The sequence below is a fragment of the Lissotriton helveticus genome, chromosome 10, assembly GCF_964261635.1.
Source record: "Lissotriton helveticus chromosome 10, aLisHel1.1, whole genome shotgun sequence".
NCBI lineage: Eukaryota > Metazoa > Chordata > Amphibia > Caudata > Salamandridae > Lissotriton > Lissotriton helveticus.
The window spans coordinates 636,855,819-636,875,720 of NC_136071.1; the positions used below are offsets into that span (position 1 = coordinate 636,855,819).

At 47.7% G+C, this 19,902-nt stretch overlaps 1 protein-coding gene across 2 annotated transcripts in view; it reads right to left on the reverse strand.

Moving 5' to 3' along the window:
- GSPT1 (G1 to S phase transition 1) overlaps positions 1–19,902 on the reverse strand; it is a 548,341-nt gene that overhangs the window by 173,322 nt on the left and 355,117 nt on the right. For both annotated transcript variants that reach the window (XM_078663168.1, XM_078663169.1), the window contains exon 12: positions 11,594–11,767. In XM_078663168.1, coding sequence (XP_078519294.1) covers positions 11,594–11,767 — 174 coding nt within the window. The remainder of the gene's footprint in view (positions 1–11,593; positions 11,768–19,902) is intronic.

Here is a 19,902-nt window from a genome sequence, read left to right on the forward strand (position 1 = left end):
GCGGCAACTGTCCCCAAATGTATGCAGGGTCTGCAGGTGCTGGTCTGTACTTCTTTTCGATACGTGTATTGACCACTCTCGCCCTGGTAGGTTCCTTAAAGATGTCCGCAGCATGTTTGAGGACCCCTTTGAGCATAGGCAGTGTCTTTACTGTCCGTTCAGAGACTGAAAAAGTGTCAAATAGAAAGTCTTCTTCTACTGGGTCAGCATGCATGTCCACATCATGATTAGCAGCTGCCCTTTCAATGAGTGCATGAAAACCTGCAGAATCTTCTGTTGGGGATGCACGTGCAGTGAAAGGCTGTGGGTCTTGCCCCACATCTTGGGTGCCTTGGTCACCAATGTCATCATATGAATCCGGCTGTGCATCTGGTTCATTGATGGGGAAAGTGTATTGGTCATCTTCAACATATCCCTCACCCTCAGAGTGTTCTGGGGAAGGAGTTGGGCTCCTTCTTGGAGGAGGCTGGATAGGTTCCATGAGGCCTGAAGCGTCTTGAGGAAGCCTTTTTTTCTTTAGGGGGATGACATAGGAGTCCACTGGCTGTGAAGTGATCCTCCTCTTGTAAAGGGTCAATTTGCCCGTGTCTGCGTCGATAAAACGCTCAGAATCCTCTTCAGAGTAGAGTACCCGACTTGAAAGTGCCCCTGCCGTTGAAGAATCCGACTTCTTTGGCGTCGATTTCGTTGAAAAGGCCTTTGGCGTCTCCTTTGGCGGCAGAAGGAAGAGAAGTTTACCCGCAGGCTTCACCGGAATGTCCATCGGCTTCTGTGGCGATGGCATCGGAGCCGGCGTAGCAGAGGCCATCTCCCTGATTCTCTGTAGTGAAGAGGCGATGGGGGACGCGTCACTTACAGTGGCCTTTGGCGCCGACGAGGAGGTCTTGACCTTGCCCTCGGATCAGACGTCCTGTCGGCCCTTCTGAGTTTTGGACGATGATGCCCCAGCCGCCGACCCAGAGTCCTTGGACCGATGCGCAGACGTGCCAGCCTTCGATCCGTGTGATTTTGTCGGCTCCGTCACCACCACGCGTCCGACTAACGGAATCCCAGTCGGAACCGGAGCCGTGTCGCCGGCTTTAGCGGGCTTTGACGGCGTCGCAGCGGTTGACCAGTGCCGACCACCCTTCTTAGAGGATCCCTCCTCTGGCGCCGATTTCGACCCTGTGGAATCGACAGATTTCTTCGACTTTTGTGGACCGGAGGTCGACGGAGTCGATGAAGCAGTGGGTGTAGTCGTTTTTGGTGGTACGGCCGCCATCTTAGGGTCGCCCGAATCGATAAGTTTCGGTTTCGTTTTCGGGTCGGCCATTTTAGGTGTAGTCGATACCGTAGGTTTCAGTTTCGGTTTCGATACGGGCTGCGCAGCAAGTATGTCCGTGGCCGGGCCTGAAGGCGGGGCCGTGGCTTGCGGTACGGGGTCTTGGGTAAGGCCGACAGGCGATCCCGTGACCCGATCTTGAGTTTCGTAACCTTCGGGGCATAGCTCGTCCCCTGAGCTATCTTCCGCGGCCCCATAAATCTCTACGACGTCCCCTACCTCGTCGACGTATTCAAGGCCTTGATCTACGACTCCGTCGTCGTCTTCCGGATCTGCCTCGACCTCCGTCTCGGGCGGGGAGATTTGAAGATGATGGCTCTGGTCCTCCTCTTCTCGGTCGCCGAAGATGTTTTCTGGATCCGGGGCCGCTTGTCTGGCCTCAAGGCGCACCGCGCGCCGAAGCTTGAGTGTCTTCTTTGACCTGAATTTTGCGCAGGCCCTGCAGTTGTCTTAGTTATGGTCTGGTGAAAGGCATTTGTTACAGACCGGGTGCACGTCGATATGTGGGTATTTGGACCCACAGAGCGGACAGTACTTAAACGGACTCCGCTCCATGCTGGAAAGTTGCGTCGTGTCGCGATGAGAAGGCCTCGATGTCCGAAGAGTGCAAGCACTCCGTTGATTCCGACTCCAAGAGACGGAAGAACTCAAGACCGTGCGCAAACAATACCGACGCAAAGAATACAAGGCCTTTTGGCCGTAAAAAGTTAGTTTTTCTCGGTTCCGACAGAGAGACGTCGAGACCGCATCCGAACCCAATGGCGGAAAAAAACAATCTGGGGATGGAGCCGATGCCCATGCGCACTGTAGTCCAGGGGAGGAGCCACCTATCTCAGGATACTTCGAAGACTCTTCCAGGACAACAATGTGCGATCATCCGGACCCAACACTAGGCGGCGATCTAATGCTAAGATATGAATTTAGCAGCCCACATGCCTCGAACACGCTAGAGCCGTAGACGTGTTTATTGTAGCCCCTAGATACTGAAGTATGTGAGAGGGCTGCAGGTGTGACTTGGTGTAGTTGATTGTGAACCATAAGTTGTGCAATGTTTGAATTGTCTGCTGTGTGAGTTGAACACACTGATTGGATGACTAGGCTTTTATGAGCCAATCGTCTAGATAAGGGAAGACATGTATTTGTTGTCTCCTGAAATGTGCTGCTACTACTGCTAGGCACTTTGTGAATACTCGTGGTGCCATTGTCACTCCGAATGGAAGGACTTTGAACTGATAGTTTTGTCCTTCCAGCACAAACGTAAAGATACTTTCTGTGAGCAGGATGTATGGGGATATGGAAGTAGGCGTCCTTTAAATCTAGTGTTGTAAGGAAGTCGCCTTGTTGCAGTAGTGGGAGCACTTGTTGTAAAGTGATCATATGAAAATGATCTGATTGTATGTAATGATTGAAGGGCCTGAGGTCGAGAATTGGTCTTAGTGTCCCGTCCTTCTTGGGAATTAGAAAATACAGCGAGTAAACCCCTGTTCCTTGTTCTTGTAAAGGAACTATTTGTATTGCGGCCTTTTGTAGAAGTGACAGAACTTCTTGTTTGAGCAGAGTAAAGTGTTCTGTAGACATAGGACGTTGAATGAGTGGTATGAGTGGAGGGGTTGCTGTAAGTTCTAGGCAGTTGCCATACTGGATAATCTGTCTTATCCACTTGTCTGTTGTGATGGAGTTCCAGACAGGCAGGAATTGCGTTAATCTGCCCCCCCACAGGAGTGGAATGCTGTTGGGGGAGCAGAGGGAAGTCACTGTTTTGTGGCGGAAGAGGTTCGATTACTGGTGTTACCCCTACCTCTTCCTTTGTTGTTATTCCCTCTATATCCTCCTCTAAAATATCCCTTGTTAGAGGATGTTTGTGTGTTGGATTTGAAGGACGTTGTGTTGTCTGCACCAGTTTGTTTGGAGCCCCTTCTATAAAAGGAGCGACGAAAGGAACCTCTAGTTTGTGTGGACTGTAAAGCTCCCATAGATTTTGCAGTGTGTGTATCCTTCATTTTTTCAAGTGCTGTGTCTACTTCTGGTCCAAATAATTGGTTTTGATTAAAGGGTTGATTTAAAATGGTGGTTTGTACTTCCTGTTTAAAACCTGAAATGCGTAGCCTCGCATGTCTTCGAAGTACGACACTAGTATTTACAGCTCTAGATGCAGTGTCTGCATCTAGTGCGCACTTTATTGAGGCATTAGAAATAAGCTTGCCTTCTTGTAGAAGATCTTTTGCCTGTGTTTTATATTGGTCAGGTAGATGTTCTAGCAGTTTCTCTAACTGATCATAATGAGCCCTATCATATCGGGAAAGGAGGGTTTGTGTATTAGCTATACGCCATATGTTGGTAGTTTGTGCAGGTAATCTTTTGCCTGAGGCATCTATGACCTTGGATTCTTTGTCTGGTGGGGGTGCCTCACCGGAAGTTTGTGAATTTGCTCTCTTCCTAGCATTTGACACAACTAGTGAATCCAATGGTAATTATCCTTTAATGTAGGTTGGATCTGCAGGTGCAGGCCTATATTTTTCTCAATTCTAGGGTTCAAAATCCTAGTACGTACAGGGTCTTTAAAAAATTCTGGAGCATGTTTAATGACCTCTTTGATCATAGGAAGAATTTGAACAGATCTTTGCGATTGTTCAAATGTGTCTAATAAAAAATCTTCCTCTGCTTCATCAGAATGCATAGTGACGCCATGGTAAATGGCAGCTCTGTTCAATAGGTGCCCAAAACCAATGTTATCGTCTGGGGGAGAAGGTTTTGATGGGTATGACTGTAGGTCAGGAATATCTGGTGTATCCTGTGGGTTTGGGTACTCCCAGTCTGTATCATCTATAGGGAATGGGAAAGGCTCATCTGTGTCTATCCCTCTTCCTAAACTATACTCATCATCATTCTGAGGTGAGTGTGAGGATAAAGGAGGAGAATGTGAAGGAGATACCTGTGGTGAATTGTTAGGAGGAACAGGAGATGAAGAAGGAAGTATAGGTGAAGAAGGGTGCATAGGGGATGTGGCAGAGTCCTTCTTCTTGGCAGTAACCACAGGTGTGTGTTTAATCTGCCTTCCTTTTACTGTGTGGTGTACACATGGCCTGTTTTTGGGTTAATGTAGATCTTCTTTTGCAGAGGATCTGGCTGAAAAAGTTCCTCTCCTTGTGGAACCTTTGTCGGCGCCGATTTTTTCGGTACCGGACAAGGTTGCTGTTTATCTTTAGCCTTAGGAGTTGTTAGTGTCCTTTGGCATAGTTTTCGGCACCGAAGGTGTTGTTTTCGGTATCGCAGGCTGTTTCGAGGGCTTTGACGCGTCGGAATCAGGCCTTGTCGGTTTCGGCATCAAAGACTGTCTTCGGAGTGGAAGCTGGTCTCGTCGGCTTCGAGGCGTCGAACGCTGGCTTCGTGCCCTTGTCTGTAGACATAGACTGTTTCGGAGCCGAGACTTCTTTCGGTTTCGGTGCCGAGGGAGCTGGTGGGATCAGCACATGCGGCTTGCTCGGTACTGAGCTACCGGAAGGCTTAGTTGTTTTCTTCGGAGCCGGACTCGATGGCGGGGCTGTCGAAGGGATTTATCGGTCGCGACTGGGCCCCGGAGGCGGAGTGTTGACCTTTGCCTTCGGTCTGGGTGCTGTGTGTGGTGCAGGGGCAGTAGTACTCACGCACTGACCCGATGGCATGGAGTCATCTGAGTAGTCTGCCTCTGATACAATTTGGAGATCGGAATCTTCTTCAGGTACGAGCGGAACCTCCTCGTCTAAGATGTCCACCGGTTCGGGAGCTGATCTCTGCATGTCGTGTCGACGGGCCCTCCGACCTCTGATGGTTTTCTTGGATCGAACGGACGCGCAGGCTATACAGCTGGATTCGTCGTGTTCTGGCGATAAGCAGAGATTGCAGAGCTCGTGGTTGTCACTGCGCGGAAACTTTAATCTACACCCGGGGCATCTCTTGAATGACGTCCCTTCCATGAGGTGTAGGCCTCACGGTGTGGATAGGCCCAACAGCCCGCGTCGACAACCGGAATCGAGCCGATGGAGTCGGGACAATGTTAGTCGGTATCGAAATTAGTGTGGAGAGTTTTGGGAAGTTTTATGCGCTTCGAAGTGCTGGGAAAGTATTTCTAGCCGGAGCGGAAAACTTTCATCCGAACCTAGTGGCGGAAAAAAAAAAACAATCTAGGGATGGAGCCGATGCCCATGCGCACTATCGTCCAAGGGAGGAGTCACCTATCTCGTGACTGCAAACACTTCTTCCAAGACGACAACAACATGCAATCATCCGAGCCCAACACCAGGTGGCGATCTAATGCAAAGTGTACAATCTGCAGCTCATATGCCTCAAACATGTTAGCGTCAACAGCGCGAAAAAAAGGGAACTGAATCATCACGCAGACGTGGTCCTCTTATGGCTCCAGTGACATCATGCGGAGGCGCGTGCGGAGCCATGGCATTGTGATGACCTAGTTGGCGTGGAGAGCTAGGGGATAACATTTCCGGGGAATGCTGGCGCAGGGGATATTCATAAGGTGAGGAATCCACAGGCAGATGTATCCATCAGAAGGGAGTCCCACTGTAACAATCAAGCTGTATTTAAATAATGCAAAAGCCTATAATGGCCTTGAGTTATGTTTTACATAGCCTATCTGTCTTTTATAACAAAAGGCCCAAATGTTGAATGCAGGCAATGAGCTGCTAGCACCCTCTAGAACCTTCCCAGCAGAGAAAGTTGCCCTCAGATTTTCCCAGCATACGTGAGAAGTGAGTCTTATTGAATAAAAAGGAAACAGCCTGTACGCGGATGAGGGTGGGTGCATTTAAATCTATGAAAGATACCACAACAGAATAACCGTAGTTACAGGTAAGTAACTAATTACTAACCACAGCAAAGGCCTCCTTCTCAATGGCACTCCAACGCTGCTCCCTGGGAAGAAACCGCTTGCTTATAAAAACAGGTTGGTCTTCATCACTGGTCTGGGATAGGACTGCTACTATCCCTAGCTCAGAGGCATCAGACTGCACAATGAACTGCTTGATATAGTCTAGAGTCTAGAGAATTGGTGCTGAGCACATTGCCTCTTTTAGGGTGACCAAAGCCTTTGGACAACTAACTGTCGGGCTGACCTTTTTGGGCATCTTCTTGGAGTTGGGTTGTTTGAGGGGAGTCCCAATGGACCAATATCCTTTCACAAACCTCCTATAGTACCCAGTCAAGCCAAGTAATGCCCTGACTTGGGTCTGGGTTCTTGGAGCTGCCCAGTCCAGGATAGCCTGGATCTTAGACGGTAACGGGTTGCACCTGGCCTCCACCAACAAGGTGGCCCAAGTATACAACTGTTCCCTGCTCTATCTGGCATTGGGATGCCTTGATAGTTAGGCCTGCAGTTTGCAGGGCATTTAAAACCTTCGCAAGGTGGATCCGGTGATCCTTCCAGGTGGAACTAAAGATAACAATATCATTCAGATAAACTGCACTAAAGGACTCCAATCCAGCAAGGACTTGATTCACCAACGTTTGGAAGGTGGCTGGGGCATTCTTTAAACCAAAGGGCATGACAGTCAACTGATAATGCACATCAGGTGTGGAGGTCTTTTCTTTTGTTCCTGGTGCCATGCCAATCTGCCAGTACCCTGCAGTTAAGTCAAAGGAACTTAGAAATATGGCTGCCCCAAATTTGTATATCAACCCATCTGCTCGTGGGATAGAGTGAGCATCTGTCTTGGTGACAGTTGAGCCCTCTATAGTCCACACAGAACCTCATTGTTTGGGGACTAGAAACACTAGGCTGGCCCAGGGGCTCTCGAGGGTTCAATAACCCCCAACTATAGCATCTTGCTGACTTCAGCTCTGATGCTTCCCTCGACTTGATAAGACTGTCAATAGATTTTGTTCTTGACAGGTGAACTGTCACCAGTGTCCACATCATGGGTACACTAGTTTGTCTGACCAGGGTTCAAGAAAAAGAGCTTAGCATACTGCTGCAAGACTTGCTTGCAATCAGTCTGCTGCTGGGCAGTGAGTGTGTCTGACAAGACAACTCCATCCACTGACCCATCTTTGGAGCTGGATAAGAGGTCAGGGATAGGTTCTCTCTTGGTCTCCTGATCCTCAACAGTCACCATCAGCATGGTGATGTCAGCCCTGTCGTGGAAAATCTTAAGGCGGTTCACATGGATCACCCTTTTGGGTATCCTGCTTGTGCCCAGGTCAACCAAGTAGGTGACCTCACTTTTCTAATATAGGGTAAGGCCACTCCATCTGTTCTGGAGAGCCCTTGGTGCCACTGGCTCCAAAACCCACACCTTTTGCCCTGGTTGAAATTCTACCAGTGCAGCTTTTTGGTCATACCAGTGCTTCTGAAGCTCCTGGCTGGCCTCAAGATTCTTGGATGCTTTTTTCATGTACTCAGTCATTCTGGACCTTAGGCCTAGTACATAGCCCACAATGTCTTGTTTTGGTTTTTGGAGAGGCTTCTCCCAATCACATTTTACAAGACATAGTGGTCCCTTACTAGGATGGCCAAACAGAAGTTCAAAGGGGCAAAACCCTACAACCTTCTGAGGCACCTCTCTGTAGGCGAAAATCAAGTATGGTAAGAAAAAATCTCATCTCCTTTTGAGTTTTTCAGGGAGCCCCATAATCATGCCTTTCAATGTCTTGTTGAATCTCTCAACAAGTCAATTGGTTTGTGGGTGATGGGGTTTAGTAAACTTGTAGTGCAGTCCACACTCTTTCCACATATGTTTTAGGTAAGCAGACATGAAGTTTGACCCTCTGTCTGAAACCACCTCCTTAGGAAACCCTACCCTAGTAAAGGCACCAATGAGGGCCTTGGCTACTACTGTAGTGTAGTTCTTATATTCCCAATAGGCTCTGCGCATTGGAATAGTGTATCCTGTAGTTTAGACGTAGGACTGAAGTCTACTAGGTCTCTACCGAATATACTAGACTTAATTATGTGTGTGCCAGCTAGCTCAGAGGTCACTAGAAACTTTCTCGAATGAACAAGAAGGGATTGGTTTCGGACAACCGCTTAAAACATGAAAACTTTGGCCCCCAAGAATAAGAAATGTATCTCTAGAGTGGCAGAAACAATAGATAGTTATTTCACTCAGTCAATCGTGCATGCTTTGTTTCACCAGAGGTGCAGAGAAATAGAGACGGGGGTTTTCAATAAAAGGTATTTATTGAACAGTCTTCTTTCTCAAGCATAAGAAATGAACTGCTGCAATCGTAATACTTGCTGTAAAGTACAAAGCGTACAATACGAAGAGTATTATAAAATAATACTGTAAAAGCATGATATGATTTCTAAGCCATAAAATAGCTACAATGCATAAAATACATACAGTGATAAATAATGACTAAAAGTACTCAACTGGTGCTTCTAAAATACGCCTACCCCGGTGTACCTAACCTAGGTCTAGTACAAGGGAAGAAGTAAGTAAGGTGTAGCATAGTTTTAGTATTCTTTGCCAAGAATCTATTCCAAGAATTCTCTTAGGGTCTAATCAGCTCCGTACCTTGGTTTAGAATGAAGGAGGTATTGTATCTCTCTCTCAGGACTAGATTTCCCAGCAACCCGCAAGGGTAGCCTGGAAACACTAGAGCTGGATTTCTCAGCAGGAGAAAGTACAGCATCTCTCAGTGCGTCAGCTGGAGGGTCGGCTTCCTTTGGCACTTGCTGCAGCAGGGCGCGTCGGGCAAGTATACTCGAACTGCTCCAAACCACCGTGTATTTGTTTGGACAAGTGTGGGCTTATTTATAAAGATTGGACATAATACAGTCATTAGAGACTTAATTCTCAGAAAACTCCATGAGTTCTTGGATAACTTAATATTCATGCAGGGGGGAAGTCCCTGACTGCTGAAGATGGGTTTTTCCAAGAAATCGTTGTAGATTTTCGGAACTAGTGGAAGTAGCCAAGCCGTATTAGAACTACTTGAGCTATGTCTTAATATGTTTATTTCTATGCCTATATAAGGATACAATATTTTATACCTATATAAGGGCATGATTGGGAAATTTACACTAGGGTCCGAAAAACGCTATACAACACTACAGAAGCTGTAGTTGTCCTAAGGGGAATTGCTTCAGGGTACCTAGTGGCATGATCCACTACCACCAGTATGAATTTGTATCCTGATGCTGTGGGAGGTTCAAGTGGACCCACTATGTCCACACCTAACCTTTCAAAGGGAACCCCAACCACTGGTAGTGGAATCAAGGGGCCTTTGGGTGTCCAACTATTTTTCCACTGGCTTGATAGGTGAAACGGTGAAACAGGAGCAACTCCTTCATCTTCTGAGACATCTGGTGTCAGTAAAAGTGGCCAACTAGCCTTTCCCAGGTTTTGGTTTGACCCAGATGTCCAGTTAGGGGGTGTCATGAGCCAACGTTAGTAGGAACTCCCTGTACTTCTGAGGTACTACCACTCTTAGTGGCTCCAGGGTTGGGGTCTCTGGCCTCAGTGTACAATAGTCCCTCCTCCTAATAAACTGTGTGGGTACCACTGACATTGCCCTTTTCCTGGGTAGGAGCTTGCTGCCTCGGGCTTTTAAGAGTTGGACAATCGTGCTGTCCAAGGAACAGTTATTCCCTAGAAGGTCCCCCTGGGCCCAAGAGCTCAACTTGGTAAGGGTCAAGTTCCAAAGGCTCAGTTCCCTCTGGGATGTCCAAGTCCTCTCTCTGAGGAGAGGGGTCCTGATCCTTTTGCTGTTCTGAAGCTGGTTTCCCAGTCTGCTTACCTTTTCTCTTCGAAGGCTGGGCCATACTTTCAGACTCCATCTCCTTTTTTGGCTCTGTGCTCTTGTTTCACACACACTATCTCAGGGTTGTCCAGCATTGCTGCATGGGTTTTAAGTTCAACCTTAGCCCATGCAGAGGTTTCCAGGTTATTGCCAAGCAGACATGTAGCTGGCAGCTTTGGAGAGCCCACTTCCGGTCTAGTGTCTTAACTGAGTAGTCAACAAAGTCAATCCAGTACGGATTTTGGTTTTGTGAGCACCACTGAATCTAATTCTGTATTCCTCAGTTGTGAGTCCAAATCCCTCAGACTTCTCTTCAATAGGTCGTAAGACCCAGGATCAGCCCCAGAAAGGGTGAGGAGTCTGTCTCTGCATTTACCAGAGAACAGTTCCCAAAGGAGTCCCCCCCCCCCCCCCCCCCCAGTGTGACTTATTCCCTTTTCTCATTTCACAAGCCCTCTCAAAGGCTGTGAACCATTTTGAGATATAATCACTGGCTTCATATTTAGGGACAATCCCTTTGGGGATTTTACGATCATAGAATTGCTCTTTAGTCCTTATTAAGTAAATCACTACCACCATTGATGGGTGCTAGGCCCATCTCTGCTCTCTCTAGAGCCAGCAACCTGGTCGCTAGATCCAGCCTTTCGTTCAACCTTGCTAAAAGGTTGTCCTTATTGAGGCTGTCCTCGATGTCCTCAGTAGTACCCGATCAACCTGTGTGGGCTCTAGGTACTGAGGGGTTTATTCTTGGATTGAGGGCCACTGGGGCCCTTCTCTCCATGTGAAAGGGGAGGGGACCGATGAGCATTCTCATCCACTCTATCTTCTTACTCATCTGACTGGTCTTCACCATTTTCAGATGGGTGGTCCGCTCTCTCAAAGTCTTAGCCGCGAGAGCCCGGCAATCTGAGCACGAGTCGAGGTTGCACTCCAGGCATCAAAGACACCAGGTGGGGGTCACCGACAGACATGGCGTGGTGACCGGGGTCACACGGCTTGAGCCCAGAGGTCTACTTATTGGACATGCCTACACCAAAAGGACTCTACAAAAAGTTTTTTAAAAAGTGTCAAAATGTGACAGGGGGTAGCTCTCTTCCACAGATCTGCGCTGGCTGGCAGAAAGAAAGGAACGGATGTCAGCACGCCGAGGTGGCGCCTATATTGACGATGCAGATGTCATGACTACGAACCCAACGGCTACGACATCACGCTGAGTCAACAGACGCCACATATCGGTACCGCTATTAAAAATCTTCCGGATCCAGCCAGACGCCTGGTAGTGCAAAGGTAAGGAATCTGCAGCTAGATGTCTATCGGATATTGCAAATAGCTTACAAATTCATAATTCAGTCTTACCAGGTTTTCCTAGGTGAACGCTTCACCTCTTACACAATACATAACTGCATACCTGTTAAAAGGCAGCAATCACACTATTAGACTACTTAAGAAACTGCATGCAACAGATTACATTGGGGTTTTTCTTTTAAGGTATTGTAGGCTTTATTCATAAAATTAATAAAAGATATCAGTAATATTCACCTGGGCATCAAATGTACGTCCCGAGTGACACAGGTTGTTTAAGTCACAAAGTATAAAACCAGGAAGGATCTCCTCCTCTTCTATTCCTTTAAGTCTGATCTTCAAGTTTTCTCCAGGAGTGACAGCTTCAGTTTCTACTTCATCTGAAAGGAGTCCGAGGACTTCCACTGTGTGCTTCAGAAGAAAATAAAAAAAACTTTAACATCTAGATATTTTTTCTAGCCTAACCCCAAAAACTCTTCACAAATGTCTATTGTGAAAGCCAGTAAAATATCAGAGACTTTGTTGTTCAAGTAATTAGTAACGGTCACCTTGCTTAGGACACTCAAAAATGAAGTCTCTGGGTATTTATTAAAAAAACTCTATACTTTCATATAAACCAAACCAACACTAACTGAAGAATGCTTTGTATTACATTGTCAAAAATGCCTTTCCGAAACACTTTGTTCAGTTCTTCATTTATTATCGCTCCAATACGGCCTCTAAATTGGGAGCCAGGTCTGGGAAAAGGGAACAATGTGAAAGGGATTTGCGCTCAATAACTAAGAAGGGATTTCAAGCCATTAGAAATAAAGACACTTTCCATCTCCCTAACATGCAACTTGCCGTACTCTTTAATGAACATCACAACATTGCACATTTTCGTTTAAAGTCTTCAAAGTCTCGGTTCATTAATCTCCACAATCTTTCACAGAACTGATCCCTGAACCACAGCCTCCTCCTGGCACAAAGCCGATGTCACATGACATGCATCTTGAACCAGCGGTTGGTACGAATTGCATTTGTTTGAAGGGCTCACAAAATAATATCATCTTGGACTACCTCCTTTGTGTCCAGGGATTCAGTCTGTAGTACACAGAGGCACACTTAATTCACATACAAAACTGACCAACTATTTACTGTGGTGCTTTATGCAACATGCACACCTGCTTGCATGCCACCCTAGAAGAAGCAACTATTTTAGATCAACTCTGTTGTGTTGCTTCAAATACAGATATCAGTGCTGCAGTCCGAAAGAGACTGCCTTTTTACACAATTTAACAAGTTTCTTCTGTGTAGGGGCTGGAAAAACAAAAAGAAATTTCAGGTAAGATTTTCCAGATGAAGCTTTTGTACAGATTTCTTTGGGGTCATTCAGAACGTAGGGGTTTCTGGGCAGTATGCTGCATGGGTACTGCCGTTTACCACTAAAGTCCAAGAATGCAGTACTGATACATTGTTAGAGCAGTTTCTTCCTTTAAAGCATTTATTTTTCCGGGTACTAGAAATGGAGAGGGCTAGAATCTCCAGATTTAGAATTACAGTTTATAGCAATACCAATAGCCAGTCAGTGCTTTACACAGTGTATAAAAAAGTATTTTAATACATTAAGTACAAACATTTAAAATTAATACCTAGGATCAGCACCAGAAGGTAGCAGTGCTTTGAGGCAGAGACAACACCAAACAGCATTATAAATCCTTGGCACAAAATTTCTTTCAACAGGCTAAAGTTCAAGCAAGGTTAATTGATAATGAATAAATAGTTATATGGTAGTTTCAAACACTCCCCCTTACTGCACCTTAACACAACAAGATTGTCGTCCGGACCTATTTTTCACTAGGGCTTGTCTCTTCGAATATTGCCCAACTTATACCGCAGACTTTAGCCTCCAATCCTCTGGATCTCTTTGATAGGAGCCTGGCAGCATCCTGTCCTGCAACCTGTTCCGTACTGCCACTGAAGGACAACTTTCCCGCTCTTAATCGGGAGGCCAGAAAATACTACAGCCATAATCACGCCACATAATTACACTGCACTCAATGCAACATACACTCCAAATACCACCCAGTGCCACAATTACATGCCACATAATAAATTACAATAATTTTTATTTAAGTAATAATTATTTAAAAAAAATAAAAGCCATTGTTATTTGTAATATCAATACATCTAAGTCACGTAAATACAACACATATTGCATTACAAATGCTATAGGTGTCACATTTGCTAAAGTTATAACTATTGGCATTGTAAATGACAAAGCTATTAATTTCGCTATTTTCAAAACCAACACATACATAAAACAATTGTCATTTACAATACCAATAGCTCAAACTTTCCTAATGCGAGACCTATTGCATTGCAAATGCTTGTTAAGTGTGGAGAGAGCCCTTGGAGTTACAGGTAGAGCTTGATTTGGGGTGGCAAGTCTGAATACATCTTACTATCCATCTTGCTATTTCAGCTTTGGATGGAGGGAAGCCTTTTTGGGGGTTTGAAAGTGCAACTAAAAGTTGTTTTGCTAAAAGGTTTAGGGCTCTCAATGTAATACATTATTACTCTTAATAGAGCGTGTGTGGAGCTCTTTCTGCTACCGAATCTGGTTTAGGGAAAAATACTCATAGCTTGATTGATTTGCATATAATGAAGGAACTACTTTAGGGAGAAACTTTAGATTAGTAAGGAAAGGTTCTTTTAAAATGAGTGCTGGAAGTTCACTTATTCGCCTAAGAGATGAGATAGCTAGTAAGAAAGCTAGTTTCCATGTGAGGAACTGTAAATCACATGAAGTGGTTAAAAGGGTTGGTCCATGAGTCTAGTGAGAAAATTTGGGTTCCAGGATGGAACTGGATGGGTATTGTAATAAAATGCCCCTATTTGACATTGTCACCCCCACTTTTTGCCAGGAAATTCCTTTGATTTTGAATGGGAGTGCACTGGGTTCCTGCTAACCAGGTCCTCAGTGCCAGAGTTCTTACCCAAAATGGACAATTGTTTCCGCAATTGGTAATACCTTTAGCACTCACTGCAAGACCCTAGTAAATGGTACCCAGGAAAAGGTGGCGAAAGAAGGCATTTAAGGGCTGCAGCATAAATCGTGCCACCATAAGGGACCCCTCACTCAACACAGAATGCCATTGCTGGCTGCTAGCCTTGGCGCAGGTAAAAGTGAAAACATGACACAGCACATACCTACGTACCATGCCCACAGACACTGCATGCACTATAACTAAGTCACCTTTACAGCACGCCTTATAGCCCTAAGGCAAGGTGCACTAAACTACATGTGTGGCCTACCTGCATGAGCCGATATGCCGCTGTGCTGATCAGTTCAATTGCTGCCAGCACAAGTAACCAGGGAAGCCATTTAAGAACAAGTGCTGGACTGAACTACGCCCAGGGTTAGTTCTGATACCCACTTTGGGCGGGAGAATCGGCGGCAAAACCAAGTGAGAAAGGGAGGTGTGCCCACCTTTGCCAACCCCACATCTCAGGTGGAGGAGGCGAGGTGAATCACAACTCTAAGTCTCCACCATTTAGCAGGTGGGCGGACCCAGCCAACCAGAGAGGCATATGCACCCCTCCTACTGGAGGTAGGCATAATAGGGGGTGTAGCAACACCAAGGAAGAGAACCGTTGGTCCTGACCTTTACATATCTTTAACACCCCTAAATGTAGTATTTAGGGGCAACCCTGTACCTTGCCTCCTCAGACAAGAACAGACCAGAACATTAGAACGACCGAAGAAGCTGTGGTGAACTAAGAAGAGGACTTCGTCCACTGACTTGGCCCCATCCCTTCTGGCATGTCCACACCTCGAACCTGCTCCAGCAAAATCCAGTGTGTCCTGCAGCCAGCAGACCTCAAGAACCTAAAGGACTTCCAAAACAAAGACTTAGTCCCCCGTGAGCACTGGATTTGCTCACCAACAGACTCTGGGTATGGCCAAAACAACTAGTCTGCATCACGCTGCACCAAACGCCCATGTCCTGAGTTCGAGTGGCCCAACACCACAAGGAGATCTCCCCAGCGATCCTGACCTGAGATCTGGTGATCTCTGACCTGCCTCAAAACTACAATCGACGCCTGCAGCCCCTTTCTGGAGGATAAACCCCTCCCCCCGACCGGAGCTGGTAAGATAACCTGACACCTAAAGACATCCCTGCGCCGACACCACGGCCATGGGGTGGCCCAACCTGTGTCCCAGCATCCCCAGGCATCTCAACTTACCTCTCCAACCCGTGGTCACCTCCAGAAGATTTGTCCCCAAGCCTACAGTCCATGTTGCAACGGAAGAATCCCGATTGAACACAGGGCCCTCAATGCCAAAACAGCACCCTGCACCCAGCCGCCACTGCAGGTGTACTTGGGTGCTATCTCTGATCCTTCTTTGCCCTCAACCTAAAACCAAGATCTTCGTCCCTGAACCTGCAGTCTATGTTGCAAGTGAATAATCCCCATTGAAAACAGGGCCCTCAATGCCAAAACAGCACCCTGCACCCAGCTGCCGCTGCAGGTGTACTTGGGTGCTAACTCTGATCCTTCTTTGCCCTCAACCTAAAACCAAGATCTTCGTCCCTGAACCTGCAGTCTATGTTGCAAGTGAATAATCCCCATTGAAAACAGGGCCCTCAACGCCAAAACAGCACCCTGCACCCAGCTGCAGGTGTACTTGGGTGCTAACTCTGATCCCTATTTGCCCTCAACATAAAATCAGGAGCTTTTCTCCCACAACCTTGTGGCCTGCTCGTGAGCAGCCGCCAACCGAAGGCCTCCTATCCCCCATTGGATAACAGTGGGTCTCAGCAATCTGCACCCAGCCGCCCTAGTGCAGCTGAGAGTGATTTGAGAGTGCATCCTTGGCCCTGGGGGAACCCTGGTTCTAATCACAGAAAAACAACTCCCAAACCCAAGTACTTACCTTGAAACCGATAACTTAATTTACTCCCATAGGACTGCAATGACTGCTTTATTGTGCCAATCGTTAAGTGTGGAGTTGATTTTGTAAGAGAACTTGCGTTACTTACCCTTTCTCTAGGAAATGTCCCATTGTGATGTTTAGGCTTATTACACGGAGTAGAAAAAGTAATTCATTAAGTACTCTGAAAACTAATCAAAAGTAATCTAACAGTAATTTCCACTGTACTTAATAAAATATTGACAAACCTGTAAATCATTTTCATTCAGCTTGCTTGTGTTCTTCAACCTGACTTGAAAAGTACCATTTACACTTACCTGTGCCAGGCTCTTTTGGTTCTAGAAACGTAATATTTTGTATACAATCAAACTGGTCTGAGTTCAGTCTTTGAGTGTGTGACATCATTTGCTGCTTAGTGTGTACAACAAATGCTTAACACTACCCTCTGATAAAGCCTTACAGCTTGCCCACATTACCACAGAGTAAGGTCCTATCTACTTTTACCTCTGCCTAACTTTGGAGTTCCACTGAACTCGGAACACACTACATACTCCATTTTGGTATAGTATATACAGAGCCAGCTTCCTACAAATAAGGTGAGTACGTCTTTAAATAGAAATACTTTTAACTTTGTAAAAATCGACAGTTTGAAACCTTTCAGAGCAGTTCAAAGTTATACTATGGGGAGAACAATACTGTGGTTAAACTTTTAAGTAAGGCACTTACAATTCCAGTCTTCGGGGCCAAAAGGGCGACAAGGTTCAAGGGAGTATCAAAACTGCACCACCAGCTGTACAGGGGCAGCCAGGTGCGGAGGTCAAAATCGGAGTTCGGTCTGATGGTTTTCAATGGAGACAGAGGTGCCTGGAGCTACACTGCTTGCAGGTCACTAAATTGGTTGCCTGAGCCAAGCTTTGGGGGTTAGCAACACCCAATACACCCTGTTATGTTAGCCTGATTCAGGTAAGTGGTCAGGGCGGCTCTGCACCCAATCGATATAGACCACCTTAGTATGTAAATCCAACCAACAAAATTATCCAGGAAAGCAGCAGATGAAGCGGCTCGTGAGGTTACATTGACCTCCTCGGATACAGCATTGATACCTGCCCTCAGCGACTAAGTGGCTGAGGGCAGGCATCAATGCTGTATCCGAGGAGGTCAATGTAACCTCACGAGCAGATTCGTCCACTGCGCCCTGAACACATACCTGAATCAGGATAACATTATAAGGTGCATTGGATGTTGTTTTCTCAAACCCCTGTACCACTACTTTCCTACTTCTAAAACCCTCCACTGTCCTGACAAAATTCCAATGGATCCACTAGGGACCACACAGGCGTGAAACATTTCGACCTGACTAGACCTAACTTAACCATCTATCACTTGTATTTAACCAAGATTTGCAAAAAGGGACAAACCCACCACATTGACAATTAGGTCAAAAGTTCAGTTCTTTGTCTATTTTTAACTATATCGCCGGACCCAAGAATAAATACCTTAGAGGGTACCATTCCAATATTTTTAACCGACCTGCACCAATCCCCACACACCCGCACTCACCACTGCGGCGTTCCTCTGAAAAGATCTCCGCCAAAGAGCTCTCTCGCAGGGCCCATGGGGGACTGCAGCGCCACACCCACGAGGAGCAAAATGCACAACGATGAAGCACGACACCCTTAAGGGTGTGGGAGGGCACTTCTCCAAGTAGGAGGAATTCCTCTTTTCTGTATCCAACCTTCGACCATTATAGAAGCTGGGTATCTCTCCACCTATACTTTAAGCTGCCGAATGGGCTAGCAACCTTACTAGGAACAGTGACCATCCAGTGATTGACACAATGAAACACACGCTGGCATCAGTGTGGCTGTATTCAGAAGAGTAGTTTGGAACCAAACACTCTTGTGTTCAGTGAAGCCATAATGGTGCTGTGGAACACGAGCTGTCGAATTTCCATTACATGAATTCTCTATAGCTTCACTGGCCCGTACAATATTAAGGAATGGACCCCAATATTATAGGGGCATATCTGCTCACGCAGATATGCCCTCACCTTTGGAATAGTGTACTGTGCCTTAGGCGTGTGAGGCCTGCTAGAGGGGTGACTTACCTATGACTTCAGGCAGTGCTGGCAGGCATGGTACCCAGGCAGAGTGCCATGTCGACTTTGTAGTTTTCTCCCTCATAGGGGCATGCAAGGGCATGGTTCCAGTGAGGGGGTCCTGTAGGAGTGTGGCCATTGTTGCATGGTTGCCCCCCCACTTTTGGCCTGATGTTGATGCTCTTTGACCAAGTGTGACCTGGGTCCCTGGCCAACTCTCTGGCCACATGTAAGTCCCTTGTAAAAGGTTCCACAAGTACCAAGGGCACTATGACCAGGGAAGGCCTCTAAGGGCTGCAGCACATATATTGTGCCACCATTAGAGATCATGTACACTCAATCGCAGACAGACAGAGACCGAGTCGGTCGGCGGCAGGCAGCCCGTCAGTCAGTCGGCGGCAGGCAGCCCGTCAGTCAGTCGGCGGCAGGCAGCCCGTCAGTCAGTCGGCGGCAGGCAGCCCGTCAGTCAGTCGGCGGCAGGCAGCCCGTCAGTCAGTCGGCGGCAGGCAGCCCGTCAGTCAGTCGGCGGCAGGCAGCCCGTCAGTCAGTCGGCGGCAGGCAGCCCGTCAGTCAGTCGGCGGCAGGCAGCCCGTCAGTCAGTCGGCGGCAGGCAGCCCGTCAGTCAGTCGGCGGCAGGCAGCCCGTCAGTCAGTCGGCGGCAGGCAGCCCGTCAGTCAGTCGGCGGCAGGCAGCCCGTCAGTCAGTCGGCGGCAGGCAGCCCGTCAGTCAGTCGGCGGCAGGCAGCCCGTCAGTCAGTCGGCGGCAGGCAGCCCGTCAGTCAGTCGGCGGCAGGCAGCCCGTCAGTCAGTCGGCGGCAGGCAGCCCGTCAGTCAGTCGGCGGCAGGCAGCCCGTCAGTCAGTCGGCGGCAGGCAGCCCGTCAGTCGGCGGCAGGCAGCCCGTCAGTCGGCGGCAGGCAGCCCGTCAGTCGGCGGCAGGCAGCCCGTCAGTCGGCGGCAGGCAGCCCGTCAGTCGGCGGCAGGCAGCCCGTCAGTCGGCGGCAGGCAGCCCGTCAGTCGGTGGCAGGCGGTCGGTGGCAGGCAGTCGGTGGCAGGCAGTCGCAGTCAAGCAGTCGCTGGCAGGCGCAGGCAGGCGCAGGCAGTCAGAGTCAGTCACAGATAGGCAGTTACAGACAGGCAGTCCGAGCCAGTCGCAGACAGGTAGTCACAGACAGACAGGCGGTCTCTCTCGCTCGGTCTCTCTCTGCTGCGTGTTTCGGTACAGAGCAAAGAGAAGCGTGAACATGGCACATAACCCTGTATGCTATACCTACAACAGTGTGCACAGAGTCCAGTGGATCCTCAGAGGTATAGGTCGTCGTGCAGAAGCTACAGGCATTGACACGGAACCTTGGAGACGGCACCTATTGATGGTTTGGTGGTCAGAAGAACCACTTCAGGACGTTGGACCCTCAGGACACAGGTCATCGATGACAGGGGCAGATGTAAGTCCTGGAACAGGGTTTCTTGGTCCTGCAGGAGCTGATCTTCTGTGAACAGGGCCACTGCCCTTAGGAGTCTCAAGTCTTTATT